Source organism: Carya illinoinensis, chromosome 5 (assembly GCF_018687715.1).
Source record: "Carya illinoinensis cultivar Pawnee chromosome 5, C.illinoinensisPawnee_v1, whole genome shotgun sequence".
Classification (NCBI taxonomy): domain Eukaryota; kingdom Viridiplantae; phylum Streptophyta; class Magnoliopsida; order Fagales; family Juglandaceae; genus Carya; species Carya illinoinensis.
In genome coordinates, this window is record NC_056756.1 from 17,528,044 (window position 1) to 17,552,613 (window position 24,570).

At 34.8% G+C, this 24,570-nt stretch overlaps 1 protein-coding gene across 1 annotated transcript; it reads left to right on the forward strand.

Moving 5' to 3' along the window:
• The first annotated feature begins 5,989 nt into the window (after positions 1-5,989).
• LOC122311914 (protein NRT1/ PTR FAMILY 2.13-like) lies at positions 5,990-9,906 on the forward strand. Its single transcript, XM_043126685.1, has 4 exons — positions 5,990-6,318; positions 6,489-6,706; positions 7,280-7,851; positions 8,655-9,906. The coding sequence occupies exons 1-4, from the start codon at positions 6,111-6,113 to the stop codon at positions 9,562-9,564; spliced, it is 1,908 nt and encodes a 635-aa protein (XP_042982619.1). The 5' UTR covers positions 5,990-6,110; the 3' UTR covers positions 9,565-9,906.
• The last annotated feature ends 14,664 nt before the right edge of the window (positions 9,907-24,570 follow it).

Sequence of the window (24,570 nt, forward strand, 5' to 3'; positions counted from 1 at the left end):
GGCTAATCCAAAGCCCAACTGGGAGTCTCACTTGTGGGCTTAAGCTGGTGTGATTCTAATTCAATCGAGGTTCAACTTTGAAGGTAGAGAGAGGACCCAACAACTCGGCTTTAATTAGTACTACATTTATGAGCCTAGTTCTAGTGGTCTATATCCATGACTGTACATTAGCTGGGCCTTGGACCTTTTCTCCCTTCATGTTACATCGTGATTGAAAAACTCACACAGCTGCTCAAAATCTGTCCGCCAGTATCTTGCACATCATATGAAAGAGAAAAACTAGATATAAAACGCCAGAAGAACACTAAAGAGAGAGGAGAAAATAACAAACAAAGACCCAAGATATTTATTTAAAAACAAACAAAGACCCAAGATATTTATTTAAAAACAATAATATTCGTAAGTTTCTTAAATATCTTCATTTAATGATGACCATTTAATCTGACAATAAATAATTAATAGGCAAATAAATAATTTGACCTTTTTGTCCTCTACGCAATAAAGACTCGGCGTAGAAAAATGCAAACGCACAAAGTCTTACGTGCTGACGTCATAGTTTTTTATTTTTAATTTTTTGAAAAAAATTAAAGATACTGAGGGATAAAATTTTACAAACAGGATAGTGATTTCCTTTTAACTCCTAAGAGCACTCGCAATCGCTCACATATAATACAAAAAATATAAAATATTTAGAAAATTATTCATAAAATAAGTTCCATTTAGGGGTGCTACCCGCCCCGTAGGGGGCGGGGCCACCCCTTCTCCGCCTCCCGCCCCCGCATGAACGGGGGATGGGATTTTCTCTCCGGACTCCGCCCCCGTCCATGCGGGGGCGGGGTACCCCATCCGCTGACGGGGGTGCGGGGGTGGACCTCTAGCCGTCCGCCCTCCGCGAATCGAGACGGAGGTCTCAACAGGGACGAAATGGAGGCTCTCGTCGTGGCGGTGAACCCTAGGGTTAAGTTTAGCGAAGAGCAAATCAACGCCATTCTCGACGAGGTTTTTAGGACATACGGCGAGTTCATCGACGGCGAGAAGGGCTTGACCTTCTGGAGTCCTCGTCTAGAGCGTCCTCGTCTTCCATAGCGGATGAGCGCGCAATCGAGTCCCAAAAGAAGCAGAGGACCTCGGCGTGGGCGCAATCGAGTCCCAAAATCGTCGACGATTTGGAGATTCTGATCAAGAGGTTGAAGGCTAAGCAAGCGAAAGATGAAAGGGGATAATTTCGACGCGTACTCGGACGCAGGGTGGTCGAGAGAATTGGGTCCTTATATATGCAGGGGCGGGGCGGGGGATTTACAGAGCGGGGTTGAGCCCCCTCCGTCCCCCGCCTCCGCAGTTCCCTTTCTTACGGGGCGGGGTGCCCCGCCCCCGGCCTGTGCGGGGCAGATCCCCCGCCCCACCCAGGCGGGGGCGGGGCGAACTGTGCGGTGCAGCGGGTGGCGGGCACCCGCTGCCCACCCCTAGTTCCATTGGATTATGTATAAGAATTTGTAAAATATAAATTGTTACAGTAACCTGTTACATATAGCGGATATTGTTTATTCTTTAAATACTTTTTTAATTATTTATACTTCATTTACTTCATCATTTCCTTTTACTTTATTTACATTTCAATACAAATTCTTTTTATTGTTAATCATTTAAAACACTTCTATTTTATTTTTTTTTCTAAAAAATATCTTGGAAATAGTATTTATCTAGTTTTTTCACATTTGATTTTATTTCAAATTTTTATTTAATTTATATAATTTTATTTTGTGTGTATAGGACTGAATTATATTACATTGTATATAATAATATACTGTAAATATAAAAAAAATATGGATATTACAAATTTATTGGTAGAAAGGAAATGTTTAAAAAAATAAAAAAAATTATTTAAATGATATAAAGAAAAAAATAGATAAACTGATATATAATATATTGTAAAAGTGAGTATGTAAAATAGAAAAAGTGAATTTTAATGATATATTTTAAATGATAGGATGGAGAATCTATTGTAAGTGCTCTAAGAGAACTGGTATTGGTCTAAATAAATAACAGTGACTAGTTAAATGTTGGTGGCCCCATTTGTATATTGAGCTGAATTGAGATGAGTTGAGTTCTTTATAAATAGTACTGAGTTGAAAGAGTAGAATGAGTTTTGTAAGATTCACCTAAGATAAATTTAGATATATTTAAATATTAAGATAAGTTTAGAGATATTTGTGAGAAATTGAAAAATGTTATGGGTTCCACGTATAAAAAAGTGTTGAGTTAAAAATGGTTATGAGTCCCATGTGTAAAAAGATTTTGAATTAAGATAAATTTAGTAATTTGAGAGTTAAGTGTTTGGACATTAGACTCAATTTAAAATTAGATTAAACTAAATTAATTTAGTAGGAGTGCTACTCTGCATATGCGGGGGCCCTACACCCCACCCTTGCATATGCAGGAGGTGGTGTTTCCACTCCACACCTCGCCCCTGGGAGGCGGGGAAGGGCTTCGGCCCTCACCACTTCAAAAATACTAATGCCTCATTGGGCATAAAAATAATTTCTGGATTCAAAAATATTTTTTTAGACCTAAATTATTATATAATTTAAATTTTAAATTAAAATTTATATATGACAATAATTTAAAAACCGATAACATAAAATTTTTTTACTTGTTCACAAGTTAAATCCCACATTGTTCTAGCAAGACTCTTATATAGTTTTGGAGTTCTATATAATATTGGTTTAAGATGCTTATGCAATGTGCAATCTTGTGAACAAGTCTAACAAATTATAATATATATTTATATATATATATATACAATTTGTAAAATATAAATAAATATATATATATATATATACGTATTTAAATGTAAAAAGTGAGTGGGGGCGGGGCGGGGTTGGGCCCTGCTTGCCCCCCCGTCCCTCACTAGGGAGCCAGACGCGTGTACCACGGACGGGGGCAAGGCAGCAGGGTGCGAGGCTCCAATACCCATCCCTATATTTAAATTGCGTCTAACAATCAAACGAGGCCTAACTATGCCAAAGTGGTTTGTATTGGAATAGCCAAATTTCCATGGCTTGAGTTTTGAGCTACATTAATTTCATATCTTTCTCCAAATTTTGGCAACGACTATTCATCTTTAAAACAATATTTTACTCTAAAAATATTTTCAAATATATTTATTGGATAATTAAGTTGAGAAAAAAATAGTTGAAAAATAATAATTTTAAGTAAAAATTAAATTATTAATTAATATATAGAATGTATTTACAAAATATATAAAAATAATAAAAGATATAATATTATATTATTATTATTTTAATTTTAAAATAAATAGTCTAATATGAATTAATATCTCAATTAATTTTGACTTTAGCTAAAAACTCTAATTTTAATCAATGGGTGAATGTGCTCCCATTATTTTGGTTAGGGGTGGCAATATGTTACAACGACCCATTAACCCAACATAAATACGACACGATAATAGCAGGTTAGGGTTTAATCTTAACGGGTTCAGATCAAAGTGGTTGACCTGTTAAGACACGATTGCTTACGGGTTGATAACGGGTCAACCCATTTTGACCTGTTATAACCTATTATAACACGTTAAGAAAATTAAAATTAAAATTAAAATGATACATTTATACCTAAAAGTAAAATTGTTAGAATTTCAATTTCGATATTTTTTTGTTTAAATTATAATTTTGGACTTGTAGTTAGTTTTTAAAATTTTTATAAATATTGTGATTTTAAAATTTATATAAAATTATTCTAAATTTAATCAAGTTAAACGGATTAATTTTGGATCTATTCAATCCATTTACATAAATAGTTTGAAACGGGCCGTATTATGTCATATTAACATATTTCATAATATTTACTAATAGGTCAAAATAGGTTGACACGACACGACTCGTTATGTTAATGAGTTGTGTTAGGGTTTAAGATTTTGATACGATAAACTTAACAGGTCGGATTAGGATTGAGCTATATAGTATAATATATATAATATATATGTTTTGATACGATACGAACACGATCCGTTAACACGATTTGACACCCCTAATTTCAGTACTATCTGTTTCACTCTACCAATGCGCTCTAGTTATAACGTACATCCTTTCTCATCTCCCAAGCCCACTCTTGCTTTACTCTTGATGGGGCAAAGTCAAACGGCTAGAAAAGAGATTTTTTCCAATATTTTGAATACCGTACCGGATGACGTATCGGTCAAGGCACTGGAATGAAATATTTCGGTACCGGTACCGTTTCGTGTACCGTTTCGGAATAGTCGATATATAAATAAATTATACATATAAATTATATTTCAAAATAATAATCTATATATAAATAAATTATATATGAATACATATGTATATATAAATTATAAATAGTCTGATATGAATTGGAGTAAAAAAATGAGATTATAACTTAAAAAAATGAAAAAAAAAACATAAAGGCCGAAATACCGAAATACCGGCCAGTACAGGTCGAAATACAGGCTGGTACGGCCGGTATTTCAGTCGGTATGAAACAAGTACCTTACCTGTACCGGCCTAGTGACCGGTATGGAATGTACCAGCCGGTACGGTACGGTACCAAAAACTCTGGTTTTTTTTTTTTTTTTCCACTCTTGTGAATCTTATCCTATCTCTCAAATCCTAATCTATGAGTGAATGTGCTTTTCATTGCGTAAGTGAAACAACAGTACCGAAATAGAGCACCACCTAAAAGAAACGTACTGCACCAAAATAAAGACCACCTGAAACAGACAATACTGAAACTGATTTGCAACTAAAATTTAGGTGGCAATTCCAGATGGAAGAGAGAAATTTCAAAGTTGTATGTTGATAAAACTCACGGAAGAACAGACAACAATTTTAGATAATACAAAACAAGAGAGAAATTTCAGACGGAAGAACAATAATCTTATATGGCAATTTAAGAGGAAAGAGAGAAATTTCAATTTCAGATGGAAGAGGTGGAGTAATGTTATATACAGTCGTGGAGTATGTAAACACCGCGCAATCACTTTAAAAAAGAGTGAGGTCCACGATTAAAAAGTTATTTTTATTTTTTTATGTGAGTTTTATATTAATTCACTTTTTTCAAATAGACTGTGCGGTACTTACATAACCACGACTGCAAATATCATTTTTCTTAAAATTAAAACCAAACCTCCAAGCTGTTACGGGCGGTAACTGCAGGGCGTGCCGCCAGTGTAAAAAAATTTAAATTATTTGTTCATATTCTTTTAATATTTAAATATTTTTGAAAAATAAAAAAAATACTTAAATACATTAAAAATTACTTAATTAATCATTAAGTAGAAAAAAAAATTCATCAACAGTCAATTGGAGCAGTACAACTTGAACGGCATACAAATGTTTCTCTTAATTTATTGATAATTGCGTACTATTCAAAACGGTAAATCTATATAGGAAAATTATACATATATAACATTTTTTAATAATTTTTTACATAATCTTATACTAAATAAGAATAGAAGGATTTACATGACAAGATTAAAAGATTCCAAATATTAAGAGCATGATCCACGTTGTATATCTTGCCACCGGCTACGTGGCAATGAATAATGACCATTGAGATGTACTATGATCTGACGGTTGGATTGCTCCCATGCATCGGCGGTCCCCACACTACCACTGACAGTGTACTATAGTATGCACGTGAGTGGAACTCTTTAGATACTGTTCGCTATACAAAATTTTTTTCTTAAATATAATATTTTATGTTATTATTATAATTTTTTTAAATTTTTATATAAAATATAATAAATAATTTAATTTTTTATTTTATTTTTTTAAATTTTTAAATAATAATTAATCTTAAAATTTAAAATTTTTATTTGAGAACTCTCAGTCACATGTTTTGTTCAACTCTGAATCTAGAAATTGCAAGGACTCGAGCTCCTCGTCAGCAATTTAATGAGTGCCCTCACGCGCCCCACCTCCTTTCACTGTCTCCACTGTCCTATATATTAGCAATGCAACAGGCAGAATTCCTTAAGCTCGGACTGATTTCCTTTGCTCAAAGCCTCAAACTGGTCGAGCAGCTCGCATTTCTTGAAGGGAGTGCGAGAAGTTGAAGCTTAAGAAGAGAAGAAAATGGCAGTCAATGATCATAACAGGAAGCAGTCAAGTTCATCATCTTGGTACTTATGCAGATCAAGCGCGAGGTGCTTCCAAATCGTAACATCCTCGAAAGCATCGACCATGGAGAAAGAAAAAAACCAAAGTGATGGCAAAGATTTGCCAGTTTTGAATGCAACCACAAGAAAGCCTGGTGGATGGAAGGCTATGCCCTTTATCATTGGTATGATCTTATCCTTTCTGATATATAAATTAAGCACACTGCATGCACACACACATATATGCAAGAAACGAATTATATATGCATTCCATTGAATTTGTTGCAGTCTTACTATATATGCAACTTCCGGAGGATATATGTACGTTGATTTTGGCATTTTATGGTGTGTGCAGGAAATGAAACGTTTGAAAGGCTGGCTACTTTCGGATTATTGGCGAACTTTATGGTATATTTGACACGAGAGTTTCACATGGATCAGGTTACAGCTTCCAACGTTATTAACATATGGTCCGGTGTGACTAATTTTGCTCCCTTGGTTGGTGCCTTCATCTCTGATGCCTATCTCGGCCGGTTTCCGACCATTGCTTTCGCCTCTTGTGCATCACTTCTGGTAATCCATCCTTGCCTTCTTCTCTCATTTTTCTCATTTTTCTCGAATGCACATAAATATTGACGACTGTATGTGATGCGCGCCATCATTCAATACTAATGACGACGATTTGGTTCACATCATTTATCATGATTTTTGTGGAATTCGGAGCCAAATTTTATTTGAGTGGTGAAGACTGCAAGGGAACGTTCCTGACAGCTTATCTTCAGTACATAATATTTGGGTGGTTTTTAAGGCTGTGGTTTGAATTTTGAAACAGCGAAAATTTGTTTTTATTTTTTGAACTCGTTTTTGGTCTGATTGTACGTGCCTGTCCGGACTTGATATAGATCATGTTGATGCATGTGTAGCCTGGCATCAATAAAGTCAAAGTTGCTCTCTCTATTTATTTATTATTGCATATGCTATTGTGCCAAGTGATCTTTTGGTCAGGTCACTTTCATTATTTAAGCAGTTTATCTTCAAATATTTACACAAATTTCCTAAATTAGTTAGCATAAATACAAAATTAACAAAAAATCGATAATAATTTTGATCATAATAATCAACTTCAAAGCATGAATTAATCAACAGGGAATGGTGACTGTGACTATGACGGCTTGGATGGCGCAGCTGCGTCCTCCACCATGCACCCCACAACAGCAAGAATTGGGTCAATGCAAAGGTTCAACCAAAGCTCAACTGGGTGTGTTACTGTTGGGGCTGGGGTTTTTGTCCATCGGCTCCGGTGGCATTAGGCCATGCAGCATTCCGTTTGGTGTGGATCAGTTCGATCCAACCACCGACGATGGGAAAAAAGGAATTAACAGTTTCTTCAACTGGTACTACACCACATTCACCGTGGTTTTGTTGTTCACTCAAACTATTGTGGTTTATATCCAAGACTCTGTTAGCTGGAGCATAGGTTTTGGGATACCAACCTTGTGTATGTTCTTGTCGATTATCTTCTTCTTCGTTGGAACGAATATCTATGTGCATGTGAAGGCAGAAGAAAGCCCATTTTCCGGCCTTGCGCAAGTTTTTGTTGCGGCATATAAGAAGCGTCGGATTCAGCTTCCTGCCGACGGAGACGCAGATAGAATTTTCTATGATCCTCCATTGAAGGGGGCTACATTTACAAAGCTTCCTCTCACCGACCACTTCAGGTAACAGATACATCTTTATCATGAATGATTTCTTAGTGCATGGTATATTTACTGGTTAATGTGAAAAACGATCCTTGTGGATGATTACTTAAGTTTATTAGGATTTCTTACGTCATGCCAGTCCCAACTGTTGATTGTGATAGACTTTCTTCCTTTTTGTTGGCGATAAATCAATCATTCGATGCACGATTGCTTCTAGAACTATATTTTTTTCGTTCGGCAAATTAGTGCGCGTGGGTAGCAAGCTGGAATGGCTCTAGATATGAACAATCATTTAAAATTACCTTAATATATTGCCTAATTTATCCTAATTGAAGGTTTTTTTTTTTTTTTTAAATGATCAGTCAAAATCAGCTAAAGTAAATGATTATTGTTAAAAAATCATCAAAGAGTGGAGAGGTTGGCGAGAATTAGGTCGATTTGCTACAGATGGTCTGTCGCATGGGATGCTCATCATGAGTCATAACTCGCTTGGAGGTTCAACTAAAAAAAAAAAAAAGAAAAAAAGAAAAGAAAGAGAAAGCACCGGAGCAGGAGCAGCTCAGGAGGAGGAGAAACGTGGCTGTAGGGCACATAATTCTTGTTGCCGACAAAATCGGCAACGACATCTTATATGCAAATCTAAAGGACAACAAAAGTCATGCAAGTTTCAAGTAATCCAATTAATCAGCATGTTTGCTAGGAGGTTCACTTTCACGTGTATATTTGCTTGCTTGTTTGCATTCCTAAACTCACTAGCTGTTTTTTTTTTTTTTTTAATTTTTTAATTTTTTAATTTTTAATTTTTATTTTGGTAAATTCAGATTCCTAAACAAAGCTGCTTTTATTCAAGAGAATGAACTGAAGCCAGATGGCACTAGCACGAATCAATGGAGGCTCTGCAGCATCCAGCAGGTGGAAGAGCTTAAATGCATAATTCGAATAATTCCCATATGGATTTCCGGTGTCGTTAGCCTAACTTCCATGACACAACAAGGAACTTTTACCGTATCACAAGCCTTGAAAATGGATCGGCATCTTGGACCCCACTTCCAAATCCCAGCTGGTTCAATGGGGGTCATTTCACTAATCATAATAGGATTATGGATTCCATTCTACGACCGTATTCTCGTACCAGCCCTCCGAAAAGTCACCAAAAATGAAGGCGGGATCTCACTTCTCCAAAGAATAGGAATCGGGGCTGTATTTTCGATTCTGTCGATGGTTGTAGCTGGATTGGTGGAAAGGGTGAGAAGGGCTTCGGCTATTCAAAACCCTCAGCCACTCGGGGTTGCACCGATGTCAGTCATGTGGCTAGCCCCACAGCTTATTCTAATGGGCTTTTGCGAGGCATTCAACATCATCGGACAGATCGAATTCTTCAACAGGCAGTTTCCCGATCACATGAGAAGCATTGGGAATTCTCTTTTTTCCTGTTCCTTTGCTGGAGCAAGCTACCTGAGTAGCTTAGTGGTGACCATTGTGCATCATGTCACGAGAACACATGCCCATCCTGATTGGTTGACAAATGATATCAATGATGGCAGACTGGATTATTTCTACTTTCTCATTGCAGGGATGGGGGTCCTGAATCTTATCTACTTTCTCTACTGTGCTAATCGATATCGGTACAAGGGCAGTACACAAATAAGAGATGATCATAATGATTCCCATCATGTTGATCATGATGATCACGCACTAGTGCTGGAGCTTAGTAATTCGAATAAAGCTTGAATGTAATCTGATAAAGATTACGGGCGTACGACGTCCGAATTAGCTTTATATAAGGAGACAGAATAAATAAAATAGGGAAGTACTTCTATAATTAATATTATTATTTCGGTTATTGTAGTACGTAATCTGCTTTATTAGCCGTTGAGATAAGAATGAATTAAAATATACATGTAAATCAGTGTGCAGGGGCCGGATCATGCTCATGAAGATGTAACATGAGAGCAATGTATCATGCATGGGTTGCCTTGCCAAGTATGGTATGCCCAGCTAGCTAGGGCTCACTTTATTTAATCTTTCTGGCTAAAGCCATCGTGCTAGCTATATATTAATTTAAAGTGAAAATCTTGCTGTTCTTAGTTTTAGAAATATATATATATATATATATATATATATAGAGGTACGTATCTAGCTATGTGCTTCTAATTGCAGGAAGCAGGCTGTTTGCAGTAAAACTTGCATGCCTAAATTCGTAAGCTGGTTTCAGTAACTGCGACTAATGAGCTGAAAAACCCCCATCTCTCTCTTAATTCCACTCTGATCTATCTCGCGGATTTCCCCTTACTGACATTGATGTATTTGCCTGCCATTCCACTGGAATGACCTCCAGTACTACTACATCTGTGACACGTACAGCATATGCCCGATTTATTATTCATAATATCTGCATCTTTATCCCTGCATGCCTTGTGTGTACGTAGGACGAGCGTGCATGATCTTTTTGGACCTGTTTCACTATTTTCTACAAAGCCGTCTGTCTTTGAACAGATCACGATTACGGAATAATGTAATTTGAGCCTTTCAATTGTTTTGTTTTGTATTTCATAGTGGAGCTAGCCAGCTGCCCCACTTGGCTCTCTCACGCTTTTCAGTTTTTTGGGGTTTTGTCCTTATCTCCTTCTACGTTGAATATTCTTCGTATGATAGGCTCCGTGGTTGACAGTGAAGCCCATTATTCTTTTGTCCTAATCTAATACCTCCTCGATCGGCTTGGCAAAATGCTCCAAGTTTCCTACTTAATTTCTTATTATAATGCATTGGCTATTTTGGCAAAAAGCTAGTACTAAAATTACCTGTTGGACTGTCACGTACGTGTCAATATCTCACATACTAATTACTTCAAATTAAGTTTGTTAAAATGCTTTTGGATTATTTTGTCCATGCACTCTTACTTTGAATTCCCTAATCCATCAAAATGTTCATTTATGTTTGCCATGTGCTAGCTGCTAAATATGATTCATCCCCGTATTCAGAAAGCAGCTAAGCCAGAAGGTTTAAATATTTGATACGTGAACAAGTATATATTATTGCCATATCAGTCATGTCTTCTTTAACAAAAAACGAAAGGGTCCACAGAATAAAAACGAAAAAACAGAAAGGCACCCCTCCCCATGGATATATATATATATATATATATAGAACTCCTGAGGTTAGAGACGTGGATTTCGATATCCTTGGCTATGGCGAGGACCTGGATCACCCCTCCTATTGTATGGATCAAATTAATAATTTTTTATGGATTATATGTGATGAGAATGACTATTTGCGATCAAAACAAATTTATTTTAATAGAAAGTAATCATTTTCGTAAGAAATAATGGCCACAACTGAGCAGTTTTTGAAGGGTGTCATATTGTTCCCTCCACACCTCCTTCCTCTTGTCTAGAATGATCCAGTACCCCCTATCTATCTATCTATCTATCTATCTATTTATATTTATATATATATATATATATAAAGAGGAGGAGAAGAAGGAAGAGGATCTAAGCACTAGTTGTAATGGAATGATCACTTTGTATATATACTTTAAGATATCTTCAATTTTTTGGTCTATTTTACTTTGGCATAATCTTAATTAATGAAAACGAGGTTTTGTTTGTGATATATATGAGTTTCACAAAAGTTTATAATGATAGAAAGATAGAAGGAGAATTTTACTAATCAAAACCCATTAATGATTGATTTAGCTAGCAAGTAATCCTATACAATATTGGAGATCAATCACATCAACAACAATGGATGCAACTAGCTAGCCCGTCAAGCAGCTTACTCGTTATATATAATATGCGCTATAACACGTCATATATCATGCATTCCACTCACATTGAGTGGCAATGAAACTGACATGTGACCTTTGCTCTTATCAAAAAGAAAAAGGAAAAAAGAAAGAGTGGCAATGAAACTTTAGGTCTTACTTAAATTACATAAACATGATCAAGTAGTGATGAAAGACTGGGAATAAAGCATTATATTCTCTATATGATTAGTGCTTTCTCATTAACCTCTTAATTTGCTGCATATATATATATGGAAGTGGCCTGGCCAGGACCTGTTCAAGTAATGAAGGATCAAGAGAATAAAATGGTGTTCGATCATTATTCTTATGGGTCCTAACATCTTGGCATGGGTCAGTACTCAAGTAGCTAGCTGGTGTCAAGGGATTTGAATATAATATAATCTAATAGTGCTTTGTGCCCACTTTATCTTCTTTAATCTATATATTAATTGTAAAAAAAAAAAAATTATATTTTTAAGTTAATATCAAGATATACCCGTCTTTTTTCATTTAGATATTGAAATGATCTTAAATGATTAATTGAGTTGAACTGTAAATAATATTATTTTGTAAGTCCCATATATTGAGATATATTTTAATATAAATAAGTTAATAACGTGTTTAAATATATGAAATATGTTTAAATTTTTTTATAAAAAATTAAAACAAAAATATCATTAATGATTGGTTTCATAAAATGGTCTAAGTTGATTTTAATAACCAAACACGTGATCATAAGAGTCGATCCGGTCCATCGTCAATAAGCCAGTTTGGAATTACATTAAATGCTGAACTTTCAAAACCTAACTCAGAAAACTTTGTTTGCCATGGAAGAAAATATTCACAAGCCTTTACAAGTCAAAGTTATTAGAAGTATTAGTCTGTATTATATTTTCATTCAGTTTAGTTAGTTTAGTTGGTTCCAGTTTAGTTAGTTTAGTTGTGAACCAAGTTAAGTTAGTTTTTTCAATTTATTTTTCCCGCCTATTCTGGCTTGTATATAAAGAGCACATATGTACTCTGCTTTCATATAATACAATTTCACAGTTCAACACTTATCATGGTATTAGAAGAAAATTCTTCCGCTGATTCCTCTGCTTTGCCTATGGATCCTTCCAATGCATATTATCTTCATCATGGAGATAGTCCAGACACAATGCTTGTTACTCAACTTCTTACAGGCAATAACTATAACACATGGCGTCATTCCATGCTCATGGCATTGACTGCCAAGAACAAAGTCTGCTTCATCGATGGATCTGCTCCATCTCCTCCATACACTTCTCCCTTGTTTCAATCATGGACTCGATGCAACAATATGGTGCTTTCCTGGTTACTTAATTCTCTTTCTAAAGAGATTGCTGCTAGTGACAACAAGTCTGCAATCCACATTGCCACAAACTCTATATTTCATGAACGCACAAACATATATAGATCAATTGCCATTTTGTCTGTGAGAAGATTCAAGATGGTTCCACCAAACTTTTTCATGTTAATTCTCACAATCAGCTTGCTAATTGCTTCACTAAACCACTTGGTTTTCCGTTATTCTCTACTTTAGTTTCCAGGCTGGGCATGCTTAACATTCATCCTTCAGGTTGAAGGGGGGGTATTAGAAGTATTAGTCTATATTATATTTTCATTCAGTTTAGTTAGTTTAGTTGGTTCCAGTTTAGTTAGTTTAGTTGTAAACCAAGTTAAGTTAGTTTTTTCAATTTATTTTTCCCGCCTATTTTGACTTGTATATAAAGAGCACATATGTACTCTATTTTCATATAATACAATTAAAAAAATATAGTTGCAAGTATAATTGTACACTAATCTGTATACTAATGTGATGTGATTAGTTAAAAGTTAAATTTTATTAAAAATAATATTAATTTAAATTTTAAATATAAATAAATTAATATTAATATACAAATTAATATATAAATATATTTATATATAGCAAAACTCAATACATGAATTTTACTTCTAGTTCAACACTTACCAAAAGTTGTTTCTTATCAATTGTCCTTTATATTGACGAGTAATTATTAATGGACGTGTCTTTGAGTGAATAAAAAGATTCTGCATCGGCATCATCCAGACGGGACTTGTTTGGTAAAAATTATCATCTTATTTTATTTACTTATTTTTATAAATATTATTTAAATAAAAATATTTTTAAATTAATTATTATAATTTTTTTAAATTTTTAAATAAAAAATAAAGAATAATTCAATTTTATCAAATATCCAAATAAAAATAACATTAAAAAATTATATTATAATAATATTTTAATTTTATAATATTTTTATTCAATTTTTTCTATTTCTTTTAAAATTTTATAAACTAAATTCAAACTATCTCATTATAATTTATAAATTATTTTATTATTATTCACAAAATTCTTATTCAATACCATCTCACTCTCCAAAGATGCCGTTACTGCACTGGTCACGCGGTACATATCACTTTGAAAAGTCAAGTCGTTGCATGTATCATGTACCGGTGCATATATATAAAAACCAATTAACATGTCATTTCAGTAATTTGGCACTATATAAATTAATTATTGTTGGCTGCTTGTTGGATACTTTTGTGTTCAGTCACTGTCATGCCTATAAAACAGAAGATACACATCTTAATGCCAATATCAAATTATAATGTTGGCCACTTCCTTCATATCTTTCAATTTGATTATCCTCTGTATGTGGTGCTCGAGAAGAACCCACCTTCTACTAATAGACAAAATTGCTATTCACAAGCCATCGAATATTATACCATATTGAAAAGAAAGATTGAAGGCAGACAGAGAGAATTTGCATTCCATATATTTATTTATCAAAAATTTTATATTCATTAGTTCACTTTTACATATTCTTTCTATATTTTATTAATGTAATTGATTACAGTATTTTTTTAATATAAAATAAATATTTTGATCAATCACATCAATAGAATGTACACTGTAATTATTAATTTATTAAATTAAATTAAATAATATATAGGTGGAGATAATATTAAAAAAATAACAGATAACAATATTACTCATTTTTTTCATGGATTTATTATTTTCAATTGTACTATAATTACTGCAGTAAAAAGGTCAATGATATATCACCAACTATTCTACAATTTATCTACAACTTCCTGTTTAAAAATTATTTATTTTCACTTTAATTCAAAATGATTGTCCTCCTAGCAACAGTTTAAAATACATAAAAAATAATTATTTAATTCTTAGTTGTAAATGGATTATGATATAGTTGTTATTATATTATTTCCCGTGTATTTAAGTAGTTGGAAGAACATTATTTCTCTAATTAACGAACGGATTACACAGATTTTCTCTAGGTTAAATAATGGTATAAAATTAGGAAAATAATGGTTCCTGAATTTTTTTATTTAAAAAATAAATAAATATGAAATTGATCAGAAAAAACTTACATTTTAATAATAAATTTCATTTTTTTTAAAAAAATAGAATAAGCAAGACTTAATTGATCTATAGCATTTCTCGTAAAAAATTAAATTTGAAATCTTAGGCAGATCATGAATGGAAGGCTGATTTTGTATCTAAGCCCAATATAAAAGTCCTCTATAAGCAGGCTTGAACTAAAAGACCCAACAGGGATTTGCATACTACGCGCCACTTTATTTGGGAAGAAGTAAGTTTCATCACGTACGTAACTGTTTCAGTTGTGTAAGGATAAACCCAGCACAGGATAAACATCACAGAATAGTGATCTCATATAATGATGATCCAGTCTACAGGTATCCCTTATATATATATACCAGATAGCTCAAAAAATAAGGATAAGCTGAATTATATACTTTTAAATGATATTTATTGACTTAAGCATTAGAGTATTCTCAGGTGCATCCCACCGGAGTTTTCTTACTATTTGCAGGTGAATAATTGCATAGGCGGTGGTGGGACACGTTCTTAACATTGACACCGTTTGTGGGATCTAAATTGGGTCTCTTGTTACAAACCAACGTGGTTTTCACATGCCGATTGTAACCCGTTCCTTAGCACACCAAGAGATGGATACACTGCCAACAGCCATGGAAGCTCGACTAGCTACAATTGAGGAAAAACTAAAAAAGACGTTAGAGGCCATGTAAATCCTAAAGAAAAAAATGATGATTTGCGGAGGAAGAATGGTGAATTTGATGACACCACCGCACCTAGTCATAGCTACACTGTACCTGGTCATAGTGAGCAAGGTGAGAGAGAGGTGTAGTGCAATGCAGAGTCAAACCTAGGGAGGGTGGAGAAGAAGAAGATGTATGATGAATTGAAAGAACTAGCAAGAAAGTACGAAGAGATGGCGAGGAGAATGAGGTGATCTTTCTTGGTAGAATGCTTACTAAAACCAAACTGACTTACCATATAGCAAATAGATTATGGCCATGCCGCTTCTGCCAAAATTCAAAGTAGCCCATATAGACATGTATGATGGGTCCAAAGATCCAGTAGACTATTTGGAGAACTTCAAGGCCTATATCATGCTCCATGATTTTTCATGGGAGATTGCGTGCTGAGTTTTTCCTTTGACTCTTAAGGGAACAACAAGAGAGTCGTTTGAAACCCTCAAACCAAGGTCAATAAGCAGTTTTGAGGAGTTAGCTAAGCAATTCTTAACCCAGTTTATGCCCAGCAGGAGGGGTTGTTGCCCAGCCACCTACTTGCTAATAGTAAAACAAAAAGAAAATGAGAACTTGAAGACCCACCTTACCCGCTTCAACAAAGAAAGGTTAACAACAGACGACCATGATGAAAAAATTACCCTCGACACCCTCTTAGGCAGAATTTGGCCACGAAATCCCTTTATGGTAGAGCTAGGCAGAAAGACTCCTTCCACCCTTATGGAGTTTATGGATAGGGCGGATGACTTCGTTAATGCCGAAGACACACTATAGGCTCTAATGGATCCTTGAAAAGAGGAAAACAAGGTCGAACGGAGGAGCGGACAGGTTGACAGAAAAACTGGTGCAAGTTAGCAAGTACGGAGGAAACAAAGGCAACTAGCTCACAACCCTATATTGATGCACAACAATTTAAATGTACGGGAAGAAGAAAAGGAGAGTAAAGAACGACATCAACTTAAGGTAGGCAGTCGTTACTGCAAGTACCACTAGACAGGGTCACACTAGACTGAGGATTGCACAACTATGAAGAAAAGAGTAACTGAGCTAGTCAGAACGGAAGAGTTGGAATGGATGGTAGTAAAACGCTCAAAACCCAGGAGATGCCAAGAGTCCAAACAGCGTACTAGGAGGAGTAACAGTCCTGAGCAACGACAATACCAAATCGAGGTTCGTCGAATTGACAGGGACATGGCTCCCTCAAAGGACGATAGGAATATGGTAGAAACTTTGTGGTGAAAACCATACTTATGCAAGAGGGCAGCAAATGGTTTATTGCAAAAATGAGTGCCGTTATCACTTATGATTGCCTTAGGCATGCCAAATTTAGCAAAAATATTTTCCTTAAAAAATTTAAGCACTACCCTATGGTCATTTGTTTTACATGGTATGGTTTCAATCCATTTTGAAACATAATCAACGACTACTAAGATGTAAAAATAACCAAAAGAGGAAGGAAATGACCCAATAAAATCAATTGCCCAACAATCAAAAATCTCAATGATCAAAATGGGTTGTAAAGGCATCATGTTTCTTTTAGTGATTGCACTAATTTCTCACATGACTCACAAGTTTTGCAGAAACTATATGCATCTTTAAACATATAAGGCCAATAAAAACCACTTTGTAAAATTTTTGCAACTGTTTTATGTGCAGAAAAATGACCCATACACGTCTCACTATGGTGAAAGAAAGGACAACTTGTATTTCATGGTCAGGCATACATTTTCTAATGATTTGATTAGAACATTATTTAAATAAATAAGGATCATCATAAAAGAACGATCTCACCTCATGTATGAATTTTCGTATATCTTGAGCACTCCAATGAGGTAGGGTTTGTCTTGTCACCAAGAAATTAACTATATCAGCAAACCAAAACAAATTCTCAACTAACATAAGCTGTTAATCAGGAAAAGAATCAAGAAGAGGTGTTGGTTGTTCAGTTTCAGAAATTATGAGTCTAGACAAATGGTCAGCTACCACATTCTCCACTCATTTCTTGTCCTTGATAATAATGTTGAACTCCTGGAGTAAAAGTATCCATCTAATCAACCTTAATTTTGCATCTTTCTTTATCAATAAATACTTGAGAGCTGCAAAGTCAGTAAAGATGACTATAGGATAACCAAGAATATATGCACAAAACTTCTCTAAAGCAAATAACACAGCAAGTAATTCTTTTTCAGTAGTAGAATAATTTTTTGAGCAAAATTTAAAGTTTTACTTGCATAGTAAATAACATAAGGAAGTTTGTCCCTACGCTGTCTAAGAACAGCTCCTACAGCAAAATCGCTTGCATCACATGTGATTTCAAAAGAAAGTGACCAATCAAGAGGTTGAAGAATAGGAGCAGTGGTTAGCAAAATTTTAAGCCGATTGAAAGCTTATTGACACTCGGGTGTCCAATCAAAATTTACATTATTCATCAATAATTTATATAAAGGCTTAGAAGTAGAGCTAAACTAAAGTCCTTAATAAATCTCCTATAAAAACCCGTATGCCCAAGAAAAGATCTAATGTTTTTTATTGAATTAGGTGTAGGAAGTTTAGAAATCAACTCAATTTTTGCTCTATCTATTTTAATTCCTCTAGATGAAAGAATATGTCCCAGAACAATACCCTGTTGTACTTCTCCCAATTAACCAACAATTGTTTCTCTTCACACCTGGCCAAAACAGCTTGTAAATTGGTTAAACAACTCTTAAATGAATCATCAAATACAGAAAAATCATCCATAAACACTTCTAGGATATTCTCAATCATGTCACTAAAAATGCTAAGCATGCATCTTTGGAAAGTTGCTGGTGTGTTGCATAAACCAAAATGCATTCTCCTAAAGGCAAAGGTACCAAAAGAACAAGTAAATGTGATATTTTCTTGATCCTCTGGTGCTATTTCTAATTGATAGGAACCGGATAACCCATCTAAGAAATAATAAAAAGCATGTCTAGCAACTTTTTCTAACACTTTATCAAGAAAGGGCAAAGGAAAATAATATTTCCTAGTGGCGGCATTCTACTTTCTATAATCTATACACATGTGCCAACAGTAGGAATCCTAGTAGGAAGAGATTCATTTTGCTCATTTTTAACAATAGTAAGCCTAGATTTTTGTGAAACTACATGAATGTGACTTACCCACTTGCTATCTGAGATGGGGTAAATGATACCCACATCAAGCAATTTCAGCACCTCATCTTTAACTACTTCTTTCATTGTGGGATTTAACCTTCTTTGCATTTCCCTAGAAGGCTTTGCATCATCTTCTAAATAAATCCTATGGGTACACTCTACGGGACTTGTATCTTTTATATCAGCCATTGTCCACCCAATGGACTTTTTATGCTTCTTAAGGACATCTAGCAATTTATCTTCTTATTCACTAGTTAAGTGAGAAGAAATTACTATAGGGAAGGTACTTTGCGGTCCTAAGAAAGCATACTTCAGCTCCAATGGAAGAAGTTTGAGGTCCAAAGTTGGCGATTGCTCCTCCGAAGGCTTGAGAGTTGATGTCAATGGTGGAAGTTCCTCAAATTTTGGCCTCCATGGTGGTGTAATTTGTTGACCTATTGAGAAAACAAGAGATAAGTTATTAACATTATCAAATATTTTCAAATATTCTTCAAATTCCTCTAAAGAATTAATAAATTGAAAGTAAGGTGCAAAATTTTCACTAATGAAATTTTTTAGCAAATTCACTTCATGAACTTCCTCAACTTCTTGCGGTTGCTTGCAAAGATTGAAAATATTTAGCTCCAAAGTCATATTTCCAAAACTCAACTTTAAAACTTCACTTTTACAATTTATGAGAGCATTAGAAGTAGCCAAGAAGGATCTTCCTAAGATAACAAGTGCTTGGAAAGTAGAATGGGTAATCAATTGCATATCAAGTACCACAAAGTCTACCAGACAGTAGAATTTGTCTACTTGAATCAAAACATCTTTCACAACACCTCTAGGAATCTTAATAGACCTATCGGCCAGCTGCAATGTGATAGAAGTAGATTTCAACTCACCTAACCCAAGCTGAACATAAATATTATAAGTCAATAAGTTCACACTTGAACCTAAGTCTAACAATGCTTGGCTTATTTTTAGGCTCCCTATCATGCAAGCTATGATAGGAGATCCTAGGTTTTTGTATTTGTGAGGAGTGTTGGTTTGGATAATAGCACTAACCTGCTTAGTAAGAAAAACTTTCTTTTGCACATTCAATTTTCTTTTTACGGTGCATAAATCCTTTAAAAATTTAGTATAGGTAGGAACTTGTTGAATAGCATCTGACAATTGTATATTAATTCTACCTTGCTTAAAAATTTCAAGAATTTTAGCTTGATGCTTGTCTTTGTACAAAGGGGTTAACCTTTGAGGAAAATGTGTAGGTGTAGTGCTTGGAACATTCTTAAATTCTAAAGGGTCTTGTGCCTCATTTTCAAAAGGAGGTTTAGAAGTATTACCATTCTTTTTTGCCCATTGACTTGGAATGTCAATCACTTTACCACTTCTCAAGGTTGTAATAGTTTTGACTTGCTTGACATTTGAATCTCCAGCCACATTTTGAAATTGCTGGTTTTGGCCTTGGGGATTAGGCTGAGATTGTGCAGGGAACTTCCCTTTCTCTTGAGCACTCAAGGTTGTGGTCAACCTTGTGACTGAACCTCGGATATCAGCAATGGCTTCTGAATTTTGACTATTGATAGCAGCTTGGCTTTGCATGAATTGCTGAAGGACCAACTGTGTTGAGCTCAGGTACAACAGCTTGTTCAACCCTCCAACTGAAATTAGGGTGATTTCTCCATCCCCAATTGTAAGTGTTGGAATAAGGACCTAAAAAAGGTTTAGCAACCATATTAACAGCATTAGATTGATCCAAAAGAACATTTTTAAAGGTTGGAATGGTTGGGCAATCATTAGTTGAATGCCCTTGGCTCTCACAAATATTAGAGCTCAAGGTAATTTGAGGTACAACTAGTACTTTATTCACTTTCTTCAGTTCTATGGTTTCTAATTTCTTAGAAATCATAGCCAACCTAGCATTCAAATGATCTACTTCTCGCATATTATATTTCTCACCCCCTGAAATTGTCCTTAAACTTTCCGACCTATCATGAACATCAGATGTATCCCCTAATTATGCATTTTCAGCTAGATAATCAAAATACTCAAAAGCTTCCTTAGGTTCTTTGTTAAAAAACTCTTCATTACACATGGTCTCCATAAATTGTCTCATTTTTTATTGTAACCCCTCATAAAAAAACTAATGACCATTCAATTCTCATATCCGTGGTGAGGACATGCATTTAAAAGGTCTTTGAATTGTTCCCAATAATGATAAAATGTTTCTACAACTGTTTAGCAAAAATTCATGATTTGTCTTTTCAAGGCATTGGTTCTATGCATAGGAAAAAATTTCTTTAAAAATTCAGATTTTATTTCTTGCCAAGTCCCAATGGATCTTGGTCTTAAGGAATTCAGCCATGTCTAAGCCTTGTCTTTTAAGGAAAATGGAAACAGTTTTAATCTTATGACCTCTTCAATGCATGTTCTATCCATGAATGTGGAACACACTTCTTCAAACTCTTTGATATGCAAGTAGGGGTTTTCAGATTCCATACAATGAAAGTATGGTAGCAATGAAATCATCCCGGGTTTAAAATTAAAAACATTTGCATTAAGAGGCAAAATGATGCAAGAAGGTGTGCTAGTCCTAATAGGCTGAAGATATTCTCTAAGTGTCATGTTCTGATTTACCATTTTCCTATCATGATGCACATTTTCAGCTATGGTGTTAGGAGCGTCAAATGATGATTCAAGAAAAGAAATACAGAGTTAAAAGATGTCAATGATTCTGTCCTAAACAGTCGAAATGTGTGGTCTCCAGTCTAACCAGTCATACAAACAAGAGCAAAAAAATTAAAATAATGAAAAATAAACAAACAAAAGAGAAAAAGATCAAATATCACCCAAGCTGTGAAGAGGTTCACAGCTTCACAAACGTCCTCTCAACAGTAGAGGAATGCTCTGATAAGCACCAGTTGTCCCTGGCAACGATGCCAAAAACTTGACTTGGTCTCAAATGTGATTCCAAGTATAGAAATGTCAAGTTGTATTAAGGATAAGTCCAAGATCGCATTCCATAGGGACAAAGTGTTATCAGAGCAATTGTGAAATTTTTGTTATGTAAAAAAATGTATTGACTATGAGAGATGAAAAAAAAAGTGAAATGCAATGTAAAAAATATTGAAGATGAGTTAAGAAAAAAAAAGTATGAATTAAATTTTCGCAAAAATTTAATCAAAGCTGGAATTAGAGTTTCTAATCAAAATGGAAAATTAACAAACACTTGGGTTGGGTATGAGACTCTTTGTTTCGGTTCCTAGATAATTTTCTTAATTAACAATCCAATCAATGCATTGATAAAAGGGAGATAAAAAGTTATGCTCAAGTTTTTGCAATATTTCTCTAAGAGATTCCCTACTATACTAGCCAAACAAACATTTACAATCAACTGAGAGAAGTCTTGATAATTTTTAAGATTTTGTTGTACCTTACGTCAACAACAAATCAAGAGCAAGAGTTGCAATCTATTTTCAAGTCAAGTTCGACTAGTAACATAGTGAAATCAATATTTATCAACAAAATATTGCATTAAACTAAAAACCAAAACAAATCAAGTCTCATTCCACAACCCAAACTTTAGAAATTAGCTACACATGGTATTTCTAGTAACAAAAATTAATTTAAGTTGAGTCATTATAAAATCTAAGAGAAAATACTTAAATGAGATGAAAACTAACGCTGTCCAGCTGAAAGAGAAAAGAGCAAGAATAAAATGAAGAACAAGCGCGGTAAACGAAAAATGAAAGAAAAAAAAAAACACTAGCCAAATAAAAACGGAGAAGAAACTATTGTTTTTAAAATCGTACCGTACTGGCTGGTATATTCCGTACCGGCCACCGGACCGGTACAAAAATTCACATATTTCGTACCGGTTCAAATACCGGCCGTATCGGCCGGTACCGGACTTACCGGCCGATATTTCGGTCTCGATTTTTTTTTTCATTTTTTCAAACTACAAATTCATTTTTTTACCCCCAATTTAGACTAAACTATTTATAATTTATATAGATATATGTATTTATGTATAATTTATTTATATATAAATTATTATTTTGAAATATAATTAATATATATTTATTTATATAATTTATTTATATATCGACTATCCCGAAACGGTACACGAAACGGTACCGGTACCGAAATATTTCGTTCCAATGCCTTGACCGGTACGACATCCGGTATGGTATTCAAAACATTGGAAGAAACTTCTGTTTTCCAAAGAAGGAAAACTAAAGAAAAACCAGCTAAATGAAAATGAGTCTGAATGGAAAATAAAAGTGCCGTCCATGTGAAGAACTGAAAGACAAAGTCTAAGGGAAACGGAAAGAAAACCAAAACTGCCTCAGTAAGTCTCGGCCCCAGTCGAAAAAGTAAAAACCAAAAAATTAATGAAGAAGACCCTGCCGAGTGAGATGAGAAGCGAAAGGCCAGAAAATAAAAATAAGCCAAAGAGAAAGAAAATGAAAACGATGGAAAAAAGAAACTCATGCTCCAGAAAAAAAGAACCAAAATAAAACCAAGAAATATATGAAGAAGCCAACCCAGAACATAAAATGAAGAATAAAAAAAACTACAGGAAAACTAAAACTAAGTAGCCGCAAAGTAAACTAACAACTGAGAAAACAAAGCCGCCTGCCCCAAATGTTAAAACTTCAGAAAGAAAGAAACAAGACACTGTAGAAAAAAAATGTTGAAGAGCAACGCTGACCGACCATTCCAAATGAAGAACTAAAAGAAAAATACTACCGAAAGAAAGAAAAAAAAAAAAAAAGGCCGCCCACCGAACAAATAAAACTCCAACTCAAAGAAAAAAGTAAACTAATAGCTGAGAAAACAAAGCTGCCTAATAGAAAATGAAACTAAAAAAAATGAAGAAGAAAGGTCATAAACTAAAACTGAAGAAAAAAAAAAAAAACTAAGACGAATCCTGAAGATAGATACCACCATCCAACAAAAAAACTGAAAGAAAAATAAAATCTGCCCACCAACGAAATGAAAAGCAAGAAGAATAATTTAAAAGTGCAGCCTCCATCCAAACGAAAAAAGAAAACTAAGAGATAAAGCTCTCCTGCTTCTGTGTGATCTGCCTTTTTCACCCTGCACCAGTTCCTCCAGCAGCATTGGCGTGCTCTTTTTTTTTTTTTTTTTCCCTTCCAGCCTGTAGCACCTTCTGCCTCTCCCTTTCACTCGAGCACTCCAAGCATAGTCCCACATAGCATTTTGTTGAGGCTTTGCAAGAATGCCCTCTCTTTAATAAGTCATTGCATTGCTCTTCTATTATTCTCATAAATGTCCTGCAGCACATTAAATGTGTATTTCTTGCTGATGCTCTAGTGTTCAACCTTGTGATAGCAAACTACATAACTAGGTAGGTACTAATCGACAATGGGATCTCTGCAGATATACTGTTTTGGGAAGCGTTCGTTAAAATGGGTATCAACGCCAATAAATTGAGGTCCTCCCCAACACCACTGAAGGGTTTCTCTTGAGATACAATATAGCCTGTTAGGGATATCACACTCCCTGTAACCGTGGGGACTGCGGCGTGGACAGCTACCACCATGACTGACTTATTGGTGGTAAAGGCCCCGTCCTCCTACAGCGCAATATTTGGAAAACCAACACTCAACCATGTCAGGGCAGTGACATCCACATACCATCTCAAGATTAAGTTCCCAATGGATAGCGGGGTCG